At 39.5% G+C, this 17,709-nt stretch overlaps 1 protein-coding gene across 3 annotated transcripts; it reads right to left on the reverse strand.

The window, feature by feature from the left end:
- Window positions 1-447: 447 nt before the first annotated feature.
- LOC101744312 (integrator complex subunit 5) lies at window positions 448-17,398 on the reverse strand. 3 transcript variants are annotated; one of them, XM_038018978.2, is made up of 17 exons: window positions 17,083-17,398; window positions 16,524-16,671; window positions 16,236-16,346; window positions 15,238-15,419; window positions 14,267-14,387; window positions 13,273-13,440; window positions 10,114-10,272; window positions 8,128-8,440; window positions 7,789-7,972; window positions 6,397-6,511; window positions 5,175-5,377; window positions 4,846-5,004; window positions 3,154-3,270; window positions 2,533-2,701; window positions 1,630-1,769; window positions 883-967; window positions 448-715 (listed from the first exon to the last, which is right to left on the reverse strand). In XM_038018978.2, the coding sequence occupies exons 1-17, from the start codon at window positions 17,296-17,298 to the stop codon at window positions 570-572; spliced, it is 2,736 nt and encodes a 911-aa protein (XP_037874906.1). In that variant the 5' UTR covers window positions 17,299-17,398; the 3' UTR covers window positions 448-569. The 3 variants fall into 3 exon arrangements, 2 of the variants coding, with proteins under 2 accessions (XP_037874906.1, XP_037874907.1); XM_038018979.2 differs by lacking the exon at window positions 13,273-13,440 and having other exon boundaries at window positions 17,083-17,392; XR_009976156.1 differs by lacking the exons at window positions 448-715; window positions 2,533-2,701 and having other exon boundaries at window positions 17,083-17,392.
- Between the last annotated feature and the right edge of the window lie 311 nt (window positions 17,399-17,709).

Here is a 17,709-nt window from a genome sequence, read left to right on the forward strand (position 1 = left end):
GTGACCATTGATACGTGAAACAGAGCGTAATCTAGAAAAAATAATAAACGACCGACTCATCATAATGGTTATGAAATTAAATTAAATGAGATGATATAAAATGTAGTGGGCAGTTACTGAGACTTCAACGAACTTTTTGGAAGAATTATACAAACTACATCTATTTTATATCATTTACTCATATTTGTATTCTGTAACGAGTAAAATAAAACAAATAAATCATCAATGAACTATAGTGATTTCACCTTTATACATAATGAAACACTAAATTAACAAAATACGATATTTCACAAAACTTTTTCATCACCTTAAGCCAAATTTTCAAACGAATATAAATTTGACTATAAAGAAGTATAGTGAAAGAAGTATTTTCACGAGTCACTACTAACCTTAGTTTATAAATTTTATTTTATTATTAATTTACAAAGAAATAAATAAAACAAGTACTTTATTGTCTGATACTTTAATTAATAAATTACTTACATTATTTACACAGGCAATCTCAAGCAAATGGGTAGTACAATATTATTTTTTACAAAAACAAAACAATATTTTGGTGACCGGAGATATTAATTACTGCTTTCCTTTTCAAGATTCAAAAACATTATGGGATACAAATGTCCCAATTTCGCTATTCTTTTCTGTATTATAATCCTCAAAGTATCCGTATATAAGGCCGGTGGTTTGCAAGATGACGGATCGCGCCAGTGCAAGCCTGTAAAAATCAGAATTTATAGTATACATAATTTATAAGTCGAATTGTGAGATAATAAATCAATATATAAGATATTTTCGGGCGTAGGTCACAGGCTCTCAAACTGTTTTGTTTTGAGTACCTCCAGTTTAATCTTATTTATATACATTATAAAATAAATAACCAACCTGTAGCGTCACACGTAAATAAAGCAGGCGACGGGACGTGGTCCCGTGTGTAGTTCCACAAACAGTCACGGAGTACTTGTACAATCTGCAACAAAAGTGTTTACGCATTTTTCTTTCCTTATTGCCAAACAATGGAAAAAAATTATTTGCAGAACTGTCTCAGCAGGGAGCACAAGCTTTGCACTCGATTATCTTGTACCCGGCATACATGCTTATTCCTACCATACCATTAGCTTTGTCTGCACGTCTATTTAAACTCTCTATATCACAATCATACAGTTGATGTTTTGATTTTATGCAATTTATGATCGTAGCACTCGATCGAGATCTGTTCTGTGTGCTTAAGGCGAGTTTTTTAACGTTCTCGATAGCGTAAAAGTTAACTCAAATTTGTATGGAGCAGGAACAGCGCTCCTAGCGGCAAACGTAGGGAAGTTGTTCAACTCCATACAGTAGCATACTGTAGCTAACAGCTACAGCTAGCTGTAGCTTTAGACCACTTGTGAGTCCGCACGGGTAGGTACCACCACCCTGCTTATTTTGCGCCGTGAAACAGTAATGCGTTTCGGTTTGAAGGGTGGGACAGCCGTTGTAACTATACTGAGACCTTAGAACTTATATATCAAGGTGGGTGGCGCATTTACGTTGTAGATGTCTATGCTCCAGTAACCACTTAACACCAGATGGACTGTAAGTTCGTCCAACCATTTAGGCAATAAAAAAAAACGCGTCGACGTCGACACCTACCTCGTTCGGAGTAAGCTCAGGTGCTAATTCCAACATATGGCTCAGCGGATGCGGTAACAGTTGTCCCAGGGTCATTGTAGACAACAGCTCCGTTAATGTAGCTCGCTCACGTTCCACTTCAGGCGAATGCGTGTGGCGATCTGATAAACAAAACGTTAACATATAAGCCGCGCCAATAAAGAAACGAATCGAAAATGGCGTCTATGTACCTGCACTGACAGATGGTAGGGTCAAGAAATAAAAAGAAACATAGAAAGAAAAAGTTGATTGTAAAAAAAAAAAATGAGAATGTACTTTACTTTACTTTGGTGCCCGAGCAGAGGGGGAGGTGTAAAATAAATAACAAAATAACCACGAAATAACGAACAAATGCAACAAATAACAACAGAATTTGAGAGAAAACTGAGCGCGTCGGAGAACAAAGTCAGAACTGATATGTTTTTTGCATGCAGTACGGGCCGTGTGCTACTAAAGACAGCAATAGTTTAGAGTGAGAGCACCTGATCGCCGCCGCCATTTTCGATTCGTTTCTTTATTGGCGCGGCTTATACCCACAATCCGATTGACACACGAAATAATAGGTGAATATCAATGAAGTTGCCATTTTAGAATAACTGGCCATCTGTAACGTAATTTATGTATGGCGGATAACAAATTCAATTCATTTTTTTAATTATTTTGTTTTTATAATTTTTGTAGTTGTATGAAAATATATATCAAACAGACAAGACTTCTTTCACATTTATAATATTAGTACTTATTATAAGCAATTCTTTTTTGCGGCGGATGACGTCACGCAGCTGTTATTGTGACATGGTTCCATCGCAATATCAACGTGCGGGGCTTATACTCGAAAATTCTTTAAACAAACGACGTCCGCTCGTTAAGGCGCAGCGGCGGTACCTAGCAGGGCGCGCAGGCGGTGCAGCAGCGTGGCGGCGGCGGCGCGCAGCAGCGCGGAGGCGAGGCACAGCGCGGGGCGGGCGCCGCCGCAGCGCCGCAGTGCCGCGCGACACACCGGGCTCGCCTCCAGCGCCGCGCGCATGTACAGCTCGCGCTCGATGCTCACTTGCTGCGCACAACAACTCACTCCATCAACTACCCGCTCACGGTACTATATACACCTTTCGGTAGGCAGCGGTTTAGCTGAGCTTCTGGCAGTGCTGATATCCACTAGCGACAATGTCTACCAACTATCAGGTGAGGTAAAAAGAAAAACCGTTCGACTTAGTTTTAGGTTCAATTACAACAATATCTGTTCGGTGATTATGTTATAGTATTACGGGTTTGTGGCCCTGGCTTCACACACGACGTTTTCGAAATAAGCGTTAAAGAGAATATTGATGATTTCTTAGTTAGTTACAGATTGCAAAACAATCTTATTGAAATTTAAATTAACACAACTAATCACGGCTCTGACCGTCAAATAAGATTAAAAAAATTCATTTGTGACTAGAAAGCTGTAACATGCTGACAATAACATCGCAGCAACTAGTTTCAAAATAAGAGTAGTTCGGTTGGTACCTTGGTAAAGTCCTCGTCGGGCCACGGCAGGCCGTTGTACATGACGTCGGGAGACACCAGCTCCACCAGCAACAGCGCCACGGAGGTCGCGCCTTCCACCACACCGCTGTTCCCGTCCTGCAACCACAGATACGGAGTGCGGCTAGAGCATATACACAGAGTACTACGTGCAACGCAATATTACATTGCAAAGAACAAAAAAAGGTCATTAGGGCCTGTATGCGCTGCTGATTGTGGCGTACGCAACTTGAGATTTAGATAGGAAGAAATCACTGATAGTCAAAGAATATTCGCTTATTATATACTTCGCTAACCAGTAACTAATTCTATCTATGTATGTTGATGTGGTGAGTACCGCTGTATGTGAGTGTTGAACGTGTCATCATCATCATCATCATCAACAGCCCACAGTCGTCCACTGCTGGACATAGGCCTCTCCCAATCTACACCACTGAGCCCGATCTGCGGCTCTCCTCATCCACTTGGGGTTGAAACAGTTGAACGTGTACTGGCGCTTTATACTACGGTTTGAGTAAAGCGATGTAAAAGTGCTGATGTGAATGCGCGCGTGCCCTGTACTATACATGACCCGTACAGTGCCCTTGGGTGGTCTCATTGTTAAGCTTTTTTCCCTACCTATGCTGATAGCCTTAAGAGGCTACATCAGCGTTACCAGACGAGTAGGTGAGCTCACGGGGCTCAAACCTGGCGAAGTTGCTAACACTAGCCCTAGCAAGAGCAGTGTTTTGCAGAATCTACACTGAGAAGATCCGGCGAGATCAGTGGGCTGGGTCTATGGGTTAGTTCACTCGTCGAGCCCTTCGTTGCAAGTGACGAGTTCAACTTTAAGCGATCTTGTGTCATTAAAATCGTTAAAAAGCTCCTTGCAAAAAATCGATTAATGGCTAAATAGTATTTATTACCAACAATTACATTTCTTTTAAGGATAAATAAAAACGACGAAGGAACACAATGTTCGATTACAAATATTTATTAACATTTCGGTTTTAATATTGGGTACCTAATATTAAAATTGCATTTCTGTCGACATCTATACTATATCGAAGGGTGAAAGGCTATTTGGTTTAAGCTTCATTTAGTTAAATACCCGACGTTTATCTTTGTAATTTAAGGCCCGTTTTTATTTGGTGTTAGCATCAACAATTCGATGCGTTTAATTGAACTTCAACTATGTTTACTCCATTCGAATAGTCGAAGAAGTTTTTTTTGTAATGATATTTTTTTCAAATTTTATACTTTAAAGTGCTGTAAGTCCTGTAAGGTTGCAAAAATGTTGCTTAAAACAAATAGCCTTTCACCCCTCGATATGTATGTATATAAAAATTTCGTATCACGTTATTTGTCCGCGATGAACTCCTAATTTAATAAACTGATAATAATGTAACTTCGCACACTCTAACTAGTTTGGTCCAACTTGAGAAATAGGATAATTTTTATCTCAAATTATAATAACATTTTTTTTTATTACACTTTTTTTATTTCATATATGACGTAGGATTGTCATTATATGATCTCTATGAGTTAGCTCACTAACGTTTTGCTTTAGTATCCGGATAATTATCTAATAGATGGCGCTGTATCGAAAATCTACATAAAATAAAAATAATAATTCTTGTATTTCAGACCATATCGAACATGATCAGTATAGCAGTTTATGCAGACTGTACTGACCATACAAGCCATCAGCGCGCCCATCAGCAGCTCGTTGTTGGTGGTGAGGATCGGCGGTAGTGAGTTCTCGTCGTGGGAGCTCTTCTTCCTAACTCCTTTACCGATGATGCCCGCGTGGAACACTGACGTGTGGCTCTGCGTCAGCTGCGTGATCGGGCCCTACAACAAAGAACCCTCAATTCAATGCTTTTTTTTGATATTGTAACCAACCGGCCTAATAGCGAGTGCTCATTGTCGCTCATAGACATCATCAACTCAGAACACTCCATTCTTGGTGTTTACTTGTATAAAAATAACGATGATTATAATAATAGAGAAATAAGGCTCACGTGTTTTTGGTTCAAGTGTATGAGGAGGTCGTCGGTGTCGGGTGCGCGGGGCTCGGCGCGGGTCCCGAAGGCGCGCTCCTCGCGGAACATGGCGGCCTCGAGCAGGTCGCGCAGGCCGACGGCGCGGGCCAGCTTGCTGTGCCCGCACAGCTTGCGGAGCAGTCGGCACGCGGTCTGTGTGCCCCGGACTTTGTTCATTACGTCTGTCGAAAACGATATTTCTCTAATTAATTTCCTCATCACAATTCATTGTATTTATCATTAAATTACCTGTGAATGAACTCACAGCCCACCTGGTGTTAAGTGGTTACTGGAGCCCATAGACATCTATAACGTAAATACGTCGCTCACCTTGAGATATAAGTTCTGAGGTCTCAAGTATAGTTACAACGGCTGCCCCACCCTTCAAACCGAAACGCATTACTGCTTCACGGCAGAAATAGACGGGTTGGTGGTACCTACCCGCGCGGACTCATAAGAGATGCTACGACCAGTAATGAATTCTTGAAAGGATTTTGTACTGGCTCACGGATATTGAATTTTTTGATAAATATTTCCGTGCCGTTTCCGTTCAAACCGAGTCGTGAATTCGTTTGTAGTGAGGAGTGAATCCGTACACATCATCAATGTTGTGAACCTTTGCTACCGCGAACTCGTATTTTTATCGTGTCCATATTGATGAAATGTATACAGATGTAGTGAAAACAAAACACTAATCAATAAACTAACGAATGAATTTGAAAATAGAATTCCATATTTTTTTATAATTGATTTGAATTTATAGTTTATTTCCAGAATTTATAGTTTATTTCAAGAATTTATAGTTTATTTCCAGAATTTATAAATAGCTTTACAAATGGCCAGTTATTGTAAAATGGTAACTTCATTGATGGAAATCTATTATTTCCCAAAAACAGAGAATGAAACAGATTGTGATAGATAAGTTTTTTTTTATTGCTTTTGTAGGCAGACGAGCATACGGCCTACCTGGTGGTGAGTGGTTACTATCTTCCGTGGACTTCAGCAATGCCAGGGGCAGAGCCAAGCCGCTGCCTACCGTTAACTACTCTCCATAAGCCTCGTTTGAAGAAGGACATGTCATGTACGTGGCAAGAAAAAATTGTTGAAAAAAGATTGGTTATTGTGCATCCTAATGTCCTTTTTTAAATATCTGAGTCCTTCAAAAGAGATAGCCGCATGATCACTATCAGTGTACTGTTACCTGGCTCGTGGATGCACCTGAAGAAATATTTGACGGTCGCTTGTACGACTTTGAGCACGCTCTCCACGCTCGGCAGCGGGCCCTTCGTGCCGGACATGTCCACTCTGTCTAGTACCTGCACGAGAACATGATCACCATCAGTGTGCTTAGTGTTTTTTTAACGTTTTCGATCGCGTAAGAGTTAACTCAAATTTGTATGGAGTTGGAACAGCGCCCCTAGTGGCAAACGAATGGAAACTGAATTTTGACTTGGACAATACTTGAAGACAGAACCTTCACTTGGACAAGTTTTCATTAGCTAGACAACCATCAGACTCAGCTCACCGAGTTTCTCGTTGGACCTTCTCAGTGGGTCGCGTTTCCGATCCTGTTGTAGATTCAGCGTAGCACTGCTCTTGCTTGGGCTAGTGTTAGCAACGTCACCAGAGCCCGGTGAGCTCACCTACCGGTTACGCTGGCATAACCCTAGTTTCAATATTTTTTATGTTTTATTGCTTAGATGGGTGGACGAACTCACAGCCCACCAGGTATTAAGTGGATACTGGAGCCCATAGTAGATATGTGTCGTTCGCGAACGAACGACTCAAACCACCCGGGTCTCAAAATCCGCGCGCGAACGATAGGGTCACTTCAAAAAATATGAGTCGTTCATTAGATCGACTCGTTTAACAAAACCTACGAATCAGAAGAAAAGAACCTTACGACAGTCATTCGGGTCGCCGCGTCTCGCTCCGCGCCCGTCTCGGTTAGTCGTTCGTTGTCGCATAATGACGCATAACGTATTTGAATTGTTTTGATCTCACGTAAACAATCGAACTATAACAGTTCCTTTAAACTGTTATTCAATACTTAAACTTTATCCAGCCAGTGACCTGATAATATTAATTACGTCATAAATTGATGTGATAAACGGTAATCCAAAAGTTCGAATGAACGGGTCGTACGAACCGGATCATTTTGTCAACAGGTCAGTATTGATCTGAATCTCTAAAATTGATCGAAATACACATATCTAGCCCATAGACATCTACAATGTAAATGCGCCACCCACCTTGAGATATAAGTTCCAAGGTCTCAGCTTACTGCTTCACGGCAGAAATAGGCGGGGTGGTGGTACCTACCCGCGCGGACTCACAAGAGGTCCTACCACCAGTAATTACGCAAATTATAATTTTGCGGGTTGGATTTTTAGTACACGATGTTATTCCTTCACCGTGGAAGTCAATCGTGAACATTTGTTGAGTACGTATTTCATTAGCAATATTGGTACCCGCCTGCGGGATTCGAACACCGGTGCATTGTTCAACACGAATGCACCGGACGCCTTATCCCTTAGGCCACGATGACTTGATGTCGTCGATGGATTGAGTTGTAATTGTTCTACGTACGTACCTCGGCGAGGGCGTGGCACGTGGGCATCTCGTTGAGCGACCTCATGGTGCAGTGGTGCAGCTGCGGGTCGCGCAGCAGCGCCGCGTAGTGCTGCAGCGCCGCGCCCAGCCGGTACAGGCTGGCCTGCACCGCGCGCCCCACCGCCCGCCCGCGCAGCTGCGACACGCGCTTCGAGCTCTCCCATCTGCAACCACCGCACAACGTCAACGTGAAGTGACTTTACTAATGTGAGGGGAAACGAAGTGAGTTTAATTCTTTAGAAGAAACATCTTATTCGAGAACAACCTAAGAGGGGGGAAGGAAACAGCAAAATCTACACGATACAAAACCAACACTCACCTCAACAGCTTAATGATGTTCAGACAAAAATAATGCATGTACGTCTTTTGATCCTTAGGAACGTTTCCCTCGATGAAGCACCTCTTTATCTGTGTGTCGGACATGGCGGCGTCCCTGAGGGCGTGCTCCACGCCCGTCCTGATGAAGTCCTGGTACCGCTCGGTGTCGGTGCTGATGTCGGGGGTGTCGTTGGGCACGTGCATGGAGGCGGTGCCGGACATGATGCGCACCAGCAGCGCGAGGGTCGCGTCGTCGCGGCTGTACTGCAGCAGGTAGCTTATGGTCGATACGAACTCCGAGGGCTGGTTGTAGCCTGAAAGTAGTATACGTTTACTGGTGCCGCCGCCCCGCCTATTTATCTATATACTAGTGGTACCGCAGTAGTCGAGATTCCACTATAATTAATTGAAATTATAAGTTTGAACAATATTATGATTCTACTAGCGACCCGCCCTCGCTTCGCTTCGGAAACATTAAAACACACATGAAACCAAAAAAATAAATTTTTTTTTTTTTTAAAAAGTAGCCTATGTTCATCAGGGACAATGTCGGCTTCTAATGGAAAAATAATTTTTCAAATCGGTCCAGTAGTTTCGGAGCCTATTCGAAACAAACAAACAAACAAATCTTTCCTCTTTATAATATTAGTATAGATTGTCAAAGACTATTTATTATACTTCTATAATCACAGATTTCGCCAAGACTACACTTTAGACAAATTTTAATATTAACAAAGATAAACAATATCTAATCTATTCTCAATTTGACCATAGACTTTATGCAATAAGAAAAGTTTGACATTATACAAATACTATGCATGCGTGTGTGTGTGTCAAATACATGGTAGTGTGTGTAATGATTTCTTTATTGATTTAATGCTTCGATCAACAATAGTAACTGATCGAAGATTTAATGTATCTTTTATGCATTATTTAAAAAAAATATTAGCATTGTGCATTTCTTCCCAATATTCTCTATAAGTGTGGGGAATTTCATACTCCTTCGTCCGCGCAATTTTCGTAAAAAGGGGTGCAAAGTTTTTGCTTCACGTATTAATATTCAGATTAAATTAATGTACCCCTTTTTACGACTATTGTGTGGACGGAGGAGCATGAAATTTCCACACTTATAGAGAATATAGAGGAGTGCAGAGTGTGAATATATTTTTAAATTATGCACAAAAAATACATTAAATCAATAACAAAAAATCATTACACACACTACCATGTATTTGACACACACACACACACACACACACACTCATGCATACTATTTGTTTATTGTCAAACTTTTCTTATTGCATAAAGTCTGTGGTCAAATTGAGAACAGATTAAATATTGTTTGTCTTTATTAATATTTGTCTAAGGTGTAGATTATAGAAATATTTTTGACAATAGAATCATATTAGTGAACAAACCTATAATTTCAATTAATTATAGTCGAATTTCGACTACTGTGGGACCACTAGTTTTTGTTGATATCTATGGGCTATAGGAATCAGTTAACACTGAGCGGGTCGTAAGCTCCTTCACCCATCTAAACAATAAAAAAATCGTTTACAGTAAACAAAGGATATGCTAAAAGTAAACCTCTAAATGTTGTCAAATAATAGTTATCTATAATATATTACCCGTTCTGCGGGAATTCCCCGGCCCAAGAGGTAATGCTTACTTGATCACATATTTACTTAATTAATATGAGCAATATTAGCAGTACTCTTTTTTTTTATTGCTTATATCGGTGGACGAGCTCACAGCCCACCTGGTTTTAAGTGGTTACTGGAGCCCATAGACATCTACAACTTAAATGCGCCACCCACCTTGAGATATAAGTTCTAAGGTCTCAAGTTTAGTTACAACGGCTGCCCCACCCTTCTAACCGAAACGCATTACTGCTTCACGGCAGAAATAGGCTCACAAGAAGTCCTACCAAAATCCTATTACAGTTACCTTGTAGGGCGGACTCTGGACTATGGTAGGCACTTACAAATCAGGATGAGCAGTCGCGCGAGTGAATACTTCTCCAGCTGATTCCCGTCCAGCAGCTTCTCCCGGATCATGTGTATCTCCTCAGCGGCGCTCGTCAACAGCGGTATAGTTTTGTCCGGGAAGAGACATTCGTATTCTAGCTTCTGTAGGAGGTGCTCTGAAATAATTATACATAGCTATAGTATTTTCTTCGGTATTCGCAATTCGCACAGATAATCTATACATATAAAAATGAATTGCTCATTAGTTCCGCTAAAACTCGAGAACGGTTAGACCGATTTGGCTAAATTTAGTCTTAAATTATTTGTGGAAGTCCAGAGAAGGTTTAAAAGGTAGATAAATATGAAAATGCTCGGAAATAAATAAAAATAACAATTTTGTTTTTCCTTTGATGTGTCCCACCCTCGGACGGATTCCTTACGTTTGTTTTAAATTTATTTCATACAAAAGCTTAGGTCTTTTATTTATCGATTGAGGCACTACAAAGTCTGCCGGGTCAGCTAGTATAGCTATAGTATTTTATTCGGTATTCGCAACTCGCACACATAAACATATATGATAATAAACATATATTATACCTTTATATATTAAACATATACATAACATATATACATAAACATATAATTGAATAAACATATATTAAAACTATTTTTTATTATGATTACTATTGGAGTTATTATTTCCAACCTTTCGAATACTATACTCTATTAAACTAATAATATACTACCGTTTCCGTAATCACGAACAACTCGATCAGTCGTCGTAAAAACAAAACGAGAAATAAAAACGTAAAAAAAGTTCCGACAGCTTTAGAAACATATAAAATGTTACATTGTGTGCTGAGTTACGGCATAAAATCATACGAATTTCTTACTTCTTTATTTACATAATAGACAATTTTATTGGTCAAAACTGAATATCTATATAAAAAGACGTTTAATATTTGAAAAATATAATAATGTTTAGAAAATCAGTCGAACTGCCATCGACTGTCACATCAGAGTGTATAGGAGGGTTCGACCTCACGGGGGTTACTAGTCAGTAACTCGTAAGAGACCTGTGTGCTTAGTGCGAGTTTTTTAACGTTCTCGATAGCGTAAAAGTTAACTCAAATTTGTATGAAGTTTGAATGTTTGCCTACGTTTGCCGTTAGGGGCGCTGTTCCAACTGCATAGGTACAAAGGGGAATGCCCACTCTCCATAGTGTGCTAGGCCCAAGGTGGACATCAAATATTACTATAAAAATGGATTGATACAAATTCTTAAATGTATTAGATATCTAAAAAATATATTGAAATTGACGCCACTATTATAAAAAATATAATAAAAATAAAAACTCGTTTTGAGGTTAATTTTCTATATAAATAAGTGTCGGATTGTGAGATACTTCAAGAACTTTTCTTTACTTAATGTTTAAGATGTTCCTAATGTATTTTTATCCAATAGGGTATAAAAAACAAACTTAATTCTATAAATATCTATATTTTCTTCATCTTCATACATAATTAGTATCATCTAAAAATAGCAAAAGAGAGCATATACACGGTTTTAAATCTCGGTCAGGGTAAAACCACAGTTCACACAATGTTTTTTAGTCGTAGTATGAAACGTTATTGATAAAAGTAAAATAAATCGAAGAAAAATCAAAACACATCCATTTTGTACGCAAGCACAACACCACAAGCAGCAAGCGAAGTGTCAGTCAGTCAGATTAAATTCAGTGTTGTCAGTATAAAGAAAAATAATTACATGAAATTCATATATCGATTATTTTTTTAAATAACCGATAATTGATTTATATCTTAATCTTTTTTTTACGAGTACACATTATTTTTTATGTTTTTGATTTAGTTGTACATATTTAAATAACAATACTAGTAAAGTTTTTTTTATTGCTTAGATGGGTGGGCGAGCTCACAGCCACCCTGGTGTTGCTAAGTGGTTACTCGAGCCCACATACATCTACAACCTAAATGCGCCACCCACCTTGAGATATAAGTTCTAAGGTCTCAAGTATAGTTACAAGTTAAAGTCCAATAGGTATGTCTTCGATGTTATTTTATGTGCATAAAATCCATTAAAATCGTTTGATTAATGATAATACTTAAAATGATTTATTTATATGTTTTATTTATATACTCAAAATATTTACTTCATACGTAAAAGGTTTTGAAGCTGGCAATATTTTTCCCGCAAAAATAAAAATCCTTGTTTTTTCAATAGAGTTACTTTTTTTAAACTACTTATTGTAAACTGTAGTGGCGCTTATTTGCAAGAAAGTAAATGCATATTTATTTATGACAAAATTAATGCACTAAGTATTTTTTCTCTAATCTATTGTCCGCTTTGGGCCTGAAATGGGCCGTCCCCTTTGTGTTAAAGTTAGGCAATCAGACGCTTAGTAACAGAAATCAATATAATTACTCCAGTGCGCCGCGTAGGGCACCGGTGACCTACTTTTTTTATTTTTTTTTATTGCTTAGATGGGTGGACGAGCTCACAGCCCACCTGGTGTTAAGTGGTTACTGAAGCCCATAGACATCTACAACGTAAATGGGCCACCCACCTCGAGATATAAGTTCTAAGGTCTCAGTATAGTTACAACGACTACCCCACCCTTCGAACCGAAACGCATTACTGCTTCACGGCGGAAATAGGCGGGGTGGTGGTACCTACCCGTGCGGACTCCCAAGAGGTCCTACCACCAGTGATTACGCAAATTATAATTTTGCTGGTTTGATTTTTATTACACGATGTTATTCCTTCACCGTGGAAGTCAATCGTGAACACTTGTTGAGTACGTATTTCATTAGAAAAATTGGTACCCGCCTGCGGGATTCGAACACCGGTGCATCGCTATATACGAATGCACCGGACGTCTTATCCCTTAGGCCACGACGACTACGAAACTAGCGACTACATGGCTATCAAATGGTTAATTAAGCATATTATTTTCGGAGGTTTGATTTTTATACGATAGTATTCCTTCACCGTGGAAGTCATTACGTGAATGTGTGGTAACTTCTTAAGACATTAAAAAAAAATTAGCTGCGGAATTCGAACATCGGCACAGTCGATTCGCGCCAAATGAGTAGACCGGGCGTCTTAGCCTTTAGGCCACGATGACTATAGGAGCATGTAGCTTATAAAGCCTCACCAAGCAACTGCCTGCAGAACTGGTAGTTCCGAGCGTGTCTGAGGAGCAGCAGCAAACACCTGGCGTCCGTCCGCATCAGCAGCTGCACCAGCGACGCCGGCGCCGCGCCCTCCCACCGCGCCCCGCCCCCGCACACCGCGCCCAGACGACGCACCACCTCATCCGACACTCAACCGACAAAACATCTTACATACACTCTTAATTTATTTTTAGGCTACTTTATTTTACTTGTGGTAGGACCTCTTGTGGGTTCGCGCGGGTAGGTACCACCGCCCTGCCTATTTCTGCCGTGAAGCAGTAATGCGTTTCGGTTTGAAGGGTGCGACAGCCGTTGTAACTATACTTGAGACCTTAGAAGTGATATCTCAAGGTGGGTGGCGCATTTACGTTGTAGATGTCTGTGGGTTCCAGTAAACACTTAGCACCAGGTGGGCTGTGAGCCCGTCCACCCGTCTAAGCAATAAAAAAAATTAAAAAAAGTAGGTCACCGGTGCCCACCCACTTTGAAACATGAGTTATAAAATCGAAGCGACAATTATATTGTAAATACCAATTGTTACCTATCCTTTAACGCGTGAAATAGGCAGGCTGGTGGTAACTACTCATGGGCCAAACTATTTTTAAATAAAGTCATAGATCAAATATCTATAACGACTCTTATTACGTGTTATATTTACTGGTGGTAGGAGGTCTTGTGAGTCCGCACAGTGGGTACCACCTACCCTATGCCAAAATGGGTAATACGTATTATGCCTATTTGTGTTGTGAAGCAGTAATGCGTTTCGGTTTAAAAGGCGAGGCAGCAGTTGTCTTATAAAAACTGCAACTTAGAACTCATGTATCAAAGTAGGTGGTAGCATCTACGTTGTTGATGTCTATGGACTCTGGTAACCACTTAACAACAGATGGGCCTTAAGCTCGTCCATCCAGTGAAGCAATAAAAAATGGTTTTAATCACGTATTTCCTTATTCAATATGAATTAGCAGTACTCACGCGTTTGTTCTATATCTTGCGTGAAGGCTTTCAGGACTACATCGGACTTCGAAGCTAAATTCAGTAGATACGGTATGACGTCACGCTTACTCTCCGGCATACTGTCCTCCCTTATCACATCCTACAAAAGGTATTCACCATACCTTATATACTCAGGTTAAACTTGAAGACAAGACGGTTCAGTGCTTTTGGCGAGGTTGAGGCGCATTCGGCTCGCCTGATGGTGAATGGGTACGACCACTCATGAACGTCAGCAATACCAGAGGTACAGTCAACCATTCCATCGCTGAGCAATTTCCAAACACACCGTTTGAAGAGGTCCGAGCGATATCGCTCACGAGGACCGTGGATATATATCTCTAAATGTCAATACCGGATAGTACATAGCAAAAAAAATGTCACAGCACTAAATATCAACCAATTTCCTTTAAAAACAAGTATGAAGCGGTTTGTTTTCCAATTCTACAAGAAAATTGTAATGAACAAAACGGAAAAGTAGAATCTAATGTTTTTATTTTATGTTATTTAGCCTTGAGAGGCTGTCAGCGTAACCCTAATATGTAGTGGAGCCCTCGGGGCCAAGCCTGGAGCAGTTGCTAGCACTAGCCCTAGCAAAAGCAGTGCAATCTACCACCGGATCGGAAACGCGACCCACTGAGAAGATCCGGCGAGAAACTCAGTGGGCTGTGTCTATAGGTTAGTTTACTTGCCGAGCCCTTCGTTGCAAGCGATGGGTTCGATGATAATGGAAACCATTGCTTGAGGTACCTAAAAGCACCGTTAGTGGATCGAAGGATCCGAAATAACATTTAATCTAATTTATAAATGAATATAAATCTTATATCGTTATTATTGTTTAATTTCAACCGCCACCACTAGCTGACACTCGATGTTGGAACCTCAAGACTGTAGCGCGTAATACCGCATTCCTTCTTGCTTTAGATTAGGAGGGCTTTTATGACTACACTTACGTGAAACAAAGTTTGTAGTGCTCGTTTCAGGTGCGCGAGTGCGGGTGCGTGGTGCGCCAGCTGGGCTAGCAACGCACGCGCCGCGTCTGCGCCCAGAGCCAGCGCCCGCGGAGCCACTAGAGCCACCAGCCCGGCCTCCGCCCTCACCACGCGACCCACAGCCCAGCCGCACCAGCGAGATTCTATACACACAGAATAACATGACGCTATTGTCTTTATTATTCTTTATTGTACACACAGTTAATACAACACAATCATTGCGAAAATGGCGAGCTTAACTCAACAATTGAGTTATCTACCAGCTAACTGTACTTAAAGAGGCTGAGCTTTACATTTAGGTATTTGAAGATCTTGATAATATTTGACTCTGACATCTTTGTAATGTTAGCACTATTAAAGTTCCTCAATTCATTGCGCTTTTCTTAAGCTTCTATAACGGAAGGAGGTACTAATTCTATTTTTTGTGAATTGTGTAGAATATTGTTATGTCTAGTTTTAGTATTGGATCTCAAACATGCTTAATTTATTTCATTGACAGATCACCATAATAATAAAATAAATATTGAGAGCACCTCTTAACACATTGAATTCCAGACTATGTCTAAGCGAGTCTTATCTATAGAGAGAGAGTCTTGTCTATAGCAATGTCAGCGAACACCCAGCAAGGATAGACGGTTTACACTGACAATTGACCACGGACACTGATATCTGACATACATAATCTCGGAAGTGGTCTAATCCACTGTTTCCATAAGTCACCGTGTTTTTAAGGTTTTTCTTGCAAAAAACACATTTTAAACAATTGCTGTTAAATTTGTGAAGCCCTTCAGGAATGCAGGCTACCATATACATGATGTCTATAATAATGTTGAATGTGTTAGTTAACCATGGAATATTTCTTGCAAATTCTAATTGTTTAGGTTTATTTTTTATATGTGCATTGATATGTCAGTATAGTACTGCTGAATAAGTGCATGAAACTAGTAAAGAATTCTCACCAAGCATCATATCAATGCATGTAGCTTTTTCCTCTGGACCTAATAAAGTTAAATTTTGTGTTGTTATATCCAACAGCACCCTGACAGGCTCAGCACTCTGGAGGGTGGAGTCTGAAATGAACAAATTTGTGCCATTCCTTATTAGTCAATTAATGAACCCCTGACTAGAAATTGAGGTCTATTTTTTATAAATTGACTTATCCAAAATGATGAAACAATATAATATTGTAGCATGAAATAATATTTAGCAGATATTATTATTATTTTAATTGTGATCTAAATACTTACTTGGCACATTTGACTTGTTAGTGGAAATGTCAATTATCAAATTGACACACCATGGAGCTATGAAGGGTGCCCATGACTCTCCCAGGTTGCATAGCTCAGGTCCAATCATACTGACACTCTCCAAAAGACTATTAGCATTTGGATCAGCCTAAAAGATACATCATTATGCACAAACAGTCAACATAAAACATTACAAGTCTTAGTATTTACTTCGGTTTTCACAATCTTAAACATAATTAAAATTACTTTTAGTTTTTTTTTTCAGTGTCTGTAATAGTGTAAATATAATGTGTGAAACTATAGTTATTAAACTATTTTGTTTATTGCTTTCGACCTGTTTTAATAAGAATTTGGACAATGGGCTTACTGCCCATCAAATGACTTTTTACTTATCAATAGAATTTAAAAGAAAATATATAATAAGCTGATGATAGTTTATCCAGTGCTTTAATTAAAGGAAGCTCTCTTAGTTTAGGTCATGTATGTTAGTCTTAACCTTAACCATGTTTCACCTAAGTATTGCTGAAAATGTAACCTTAAATGGTCATTAACAACTCACTTCATAGTCAGTTTGACTGATGGCAACGTTAACGGCTTCTTGAAACACAATCGAGAAAAACTCTAACACAGCGTCTCTTGCCGCCGGAAAGGTTTTTAACAAACTTATACCAGTTTTGGTGAGCTCCGGGGTACTCTGAGTGTTTCGTCTCGAAACACCGTATACAAAGTTATTTAGATCTGCAGATAGTGCAGTGGACTTGCTGGAGGTGTTCATTGTCTCCAATATAATTCCGTTTTTAGTATCATCAAAATAAAATACTAGTCAACAAATTCCAAGAGTGACTTGTTGACAAAATTTACATTTGACATTTGCTACAATGACACTTGAGTTTTTAATTTGACTTCTTGACCAAGCAAAGGAAATAGCCCATACGCTGAATTTTTATTATAATAATGGTATTGAAACCAGGTCTTTTACGAAAGATCAAAATTAAATGGCACGAAAATATCAATGTATCTAAATAAGTAAATGTTTATCTGACGTGTTACTATAAAATTTGACTGAAAAGCATGATAGTGGAATAAAAATTATAAGGGTAATGTGACAATATGATTCATACAAAAAAGTGTTAAGTCTAAAGATGAGGTGGTAATGGAACCTTTAGAAGTGTTATTACCTATATCA

This window comes from Bombyx mori, chromosome 22 (assembly GCF_030269925.1).
Source record: "Bombyx mori chromosome 22, ASM3026992v2".
NCBI lineage: Eukaryota > Metazoa > Arthropoda > Insecta > Lepidoptera > Bombycidae > Bombyx > Bombyx mori.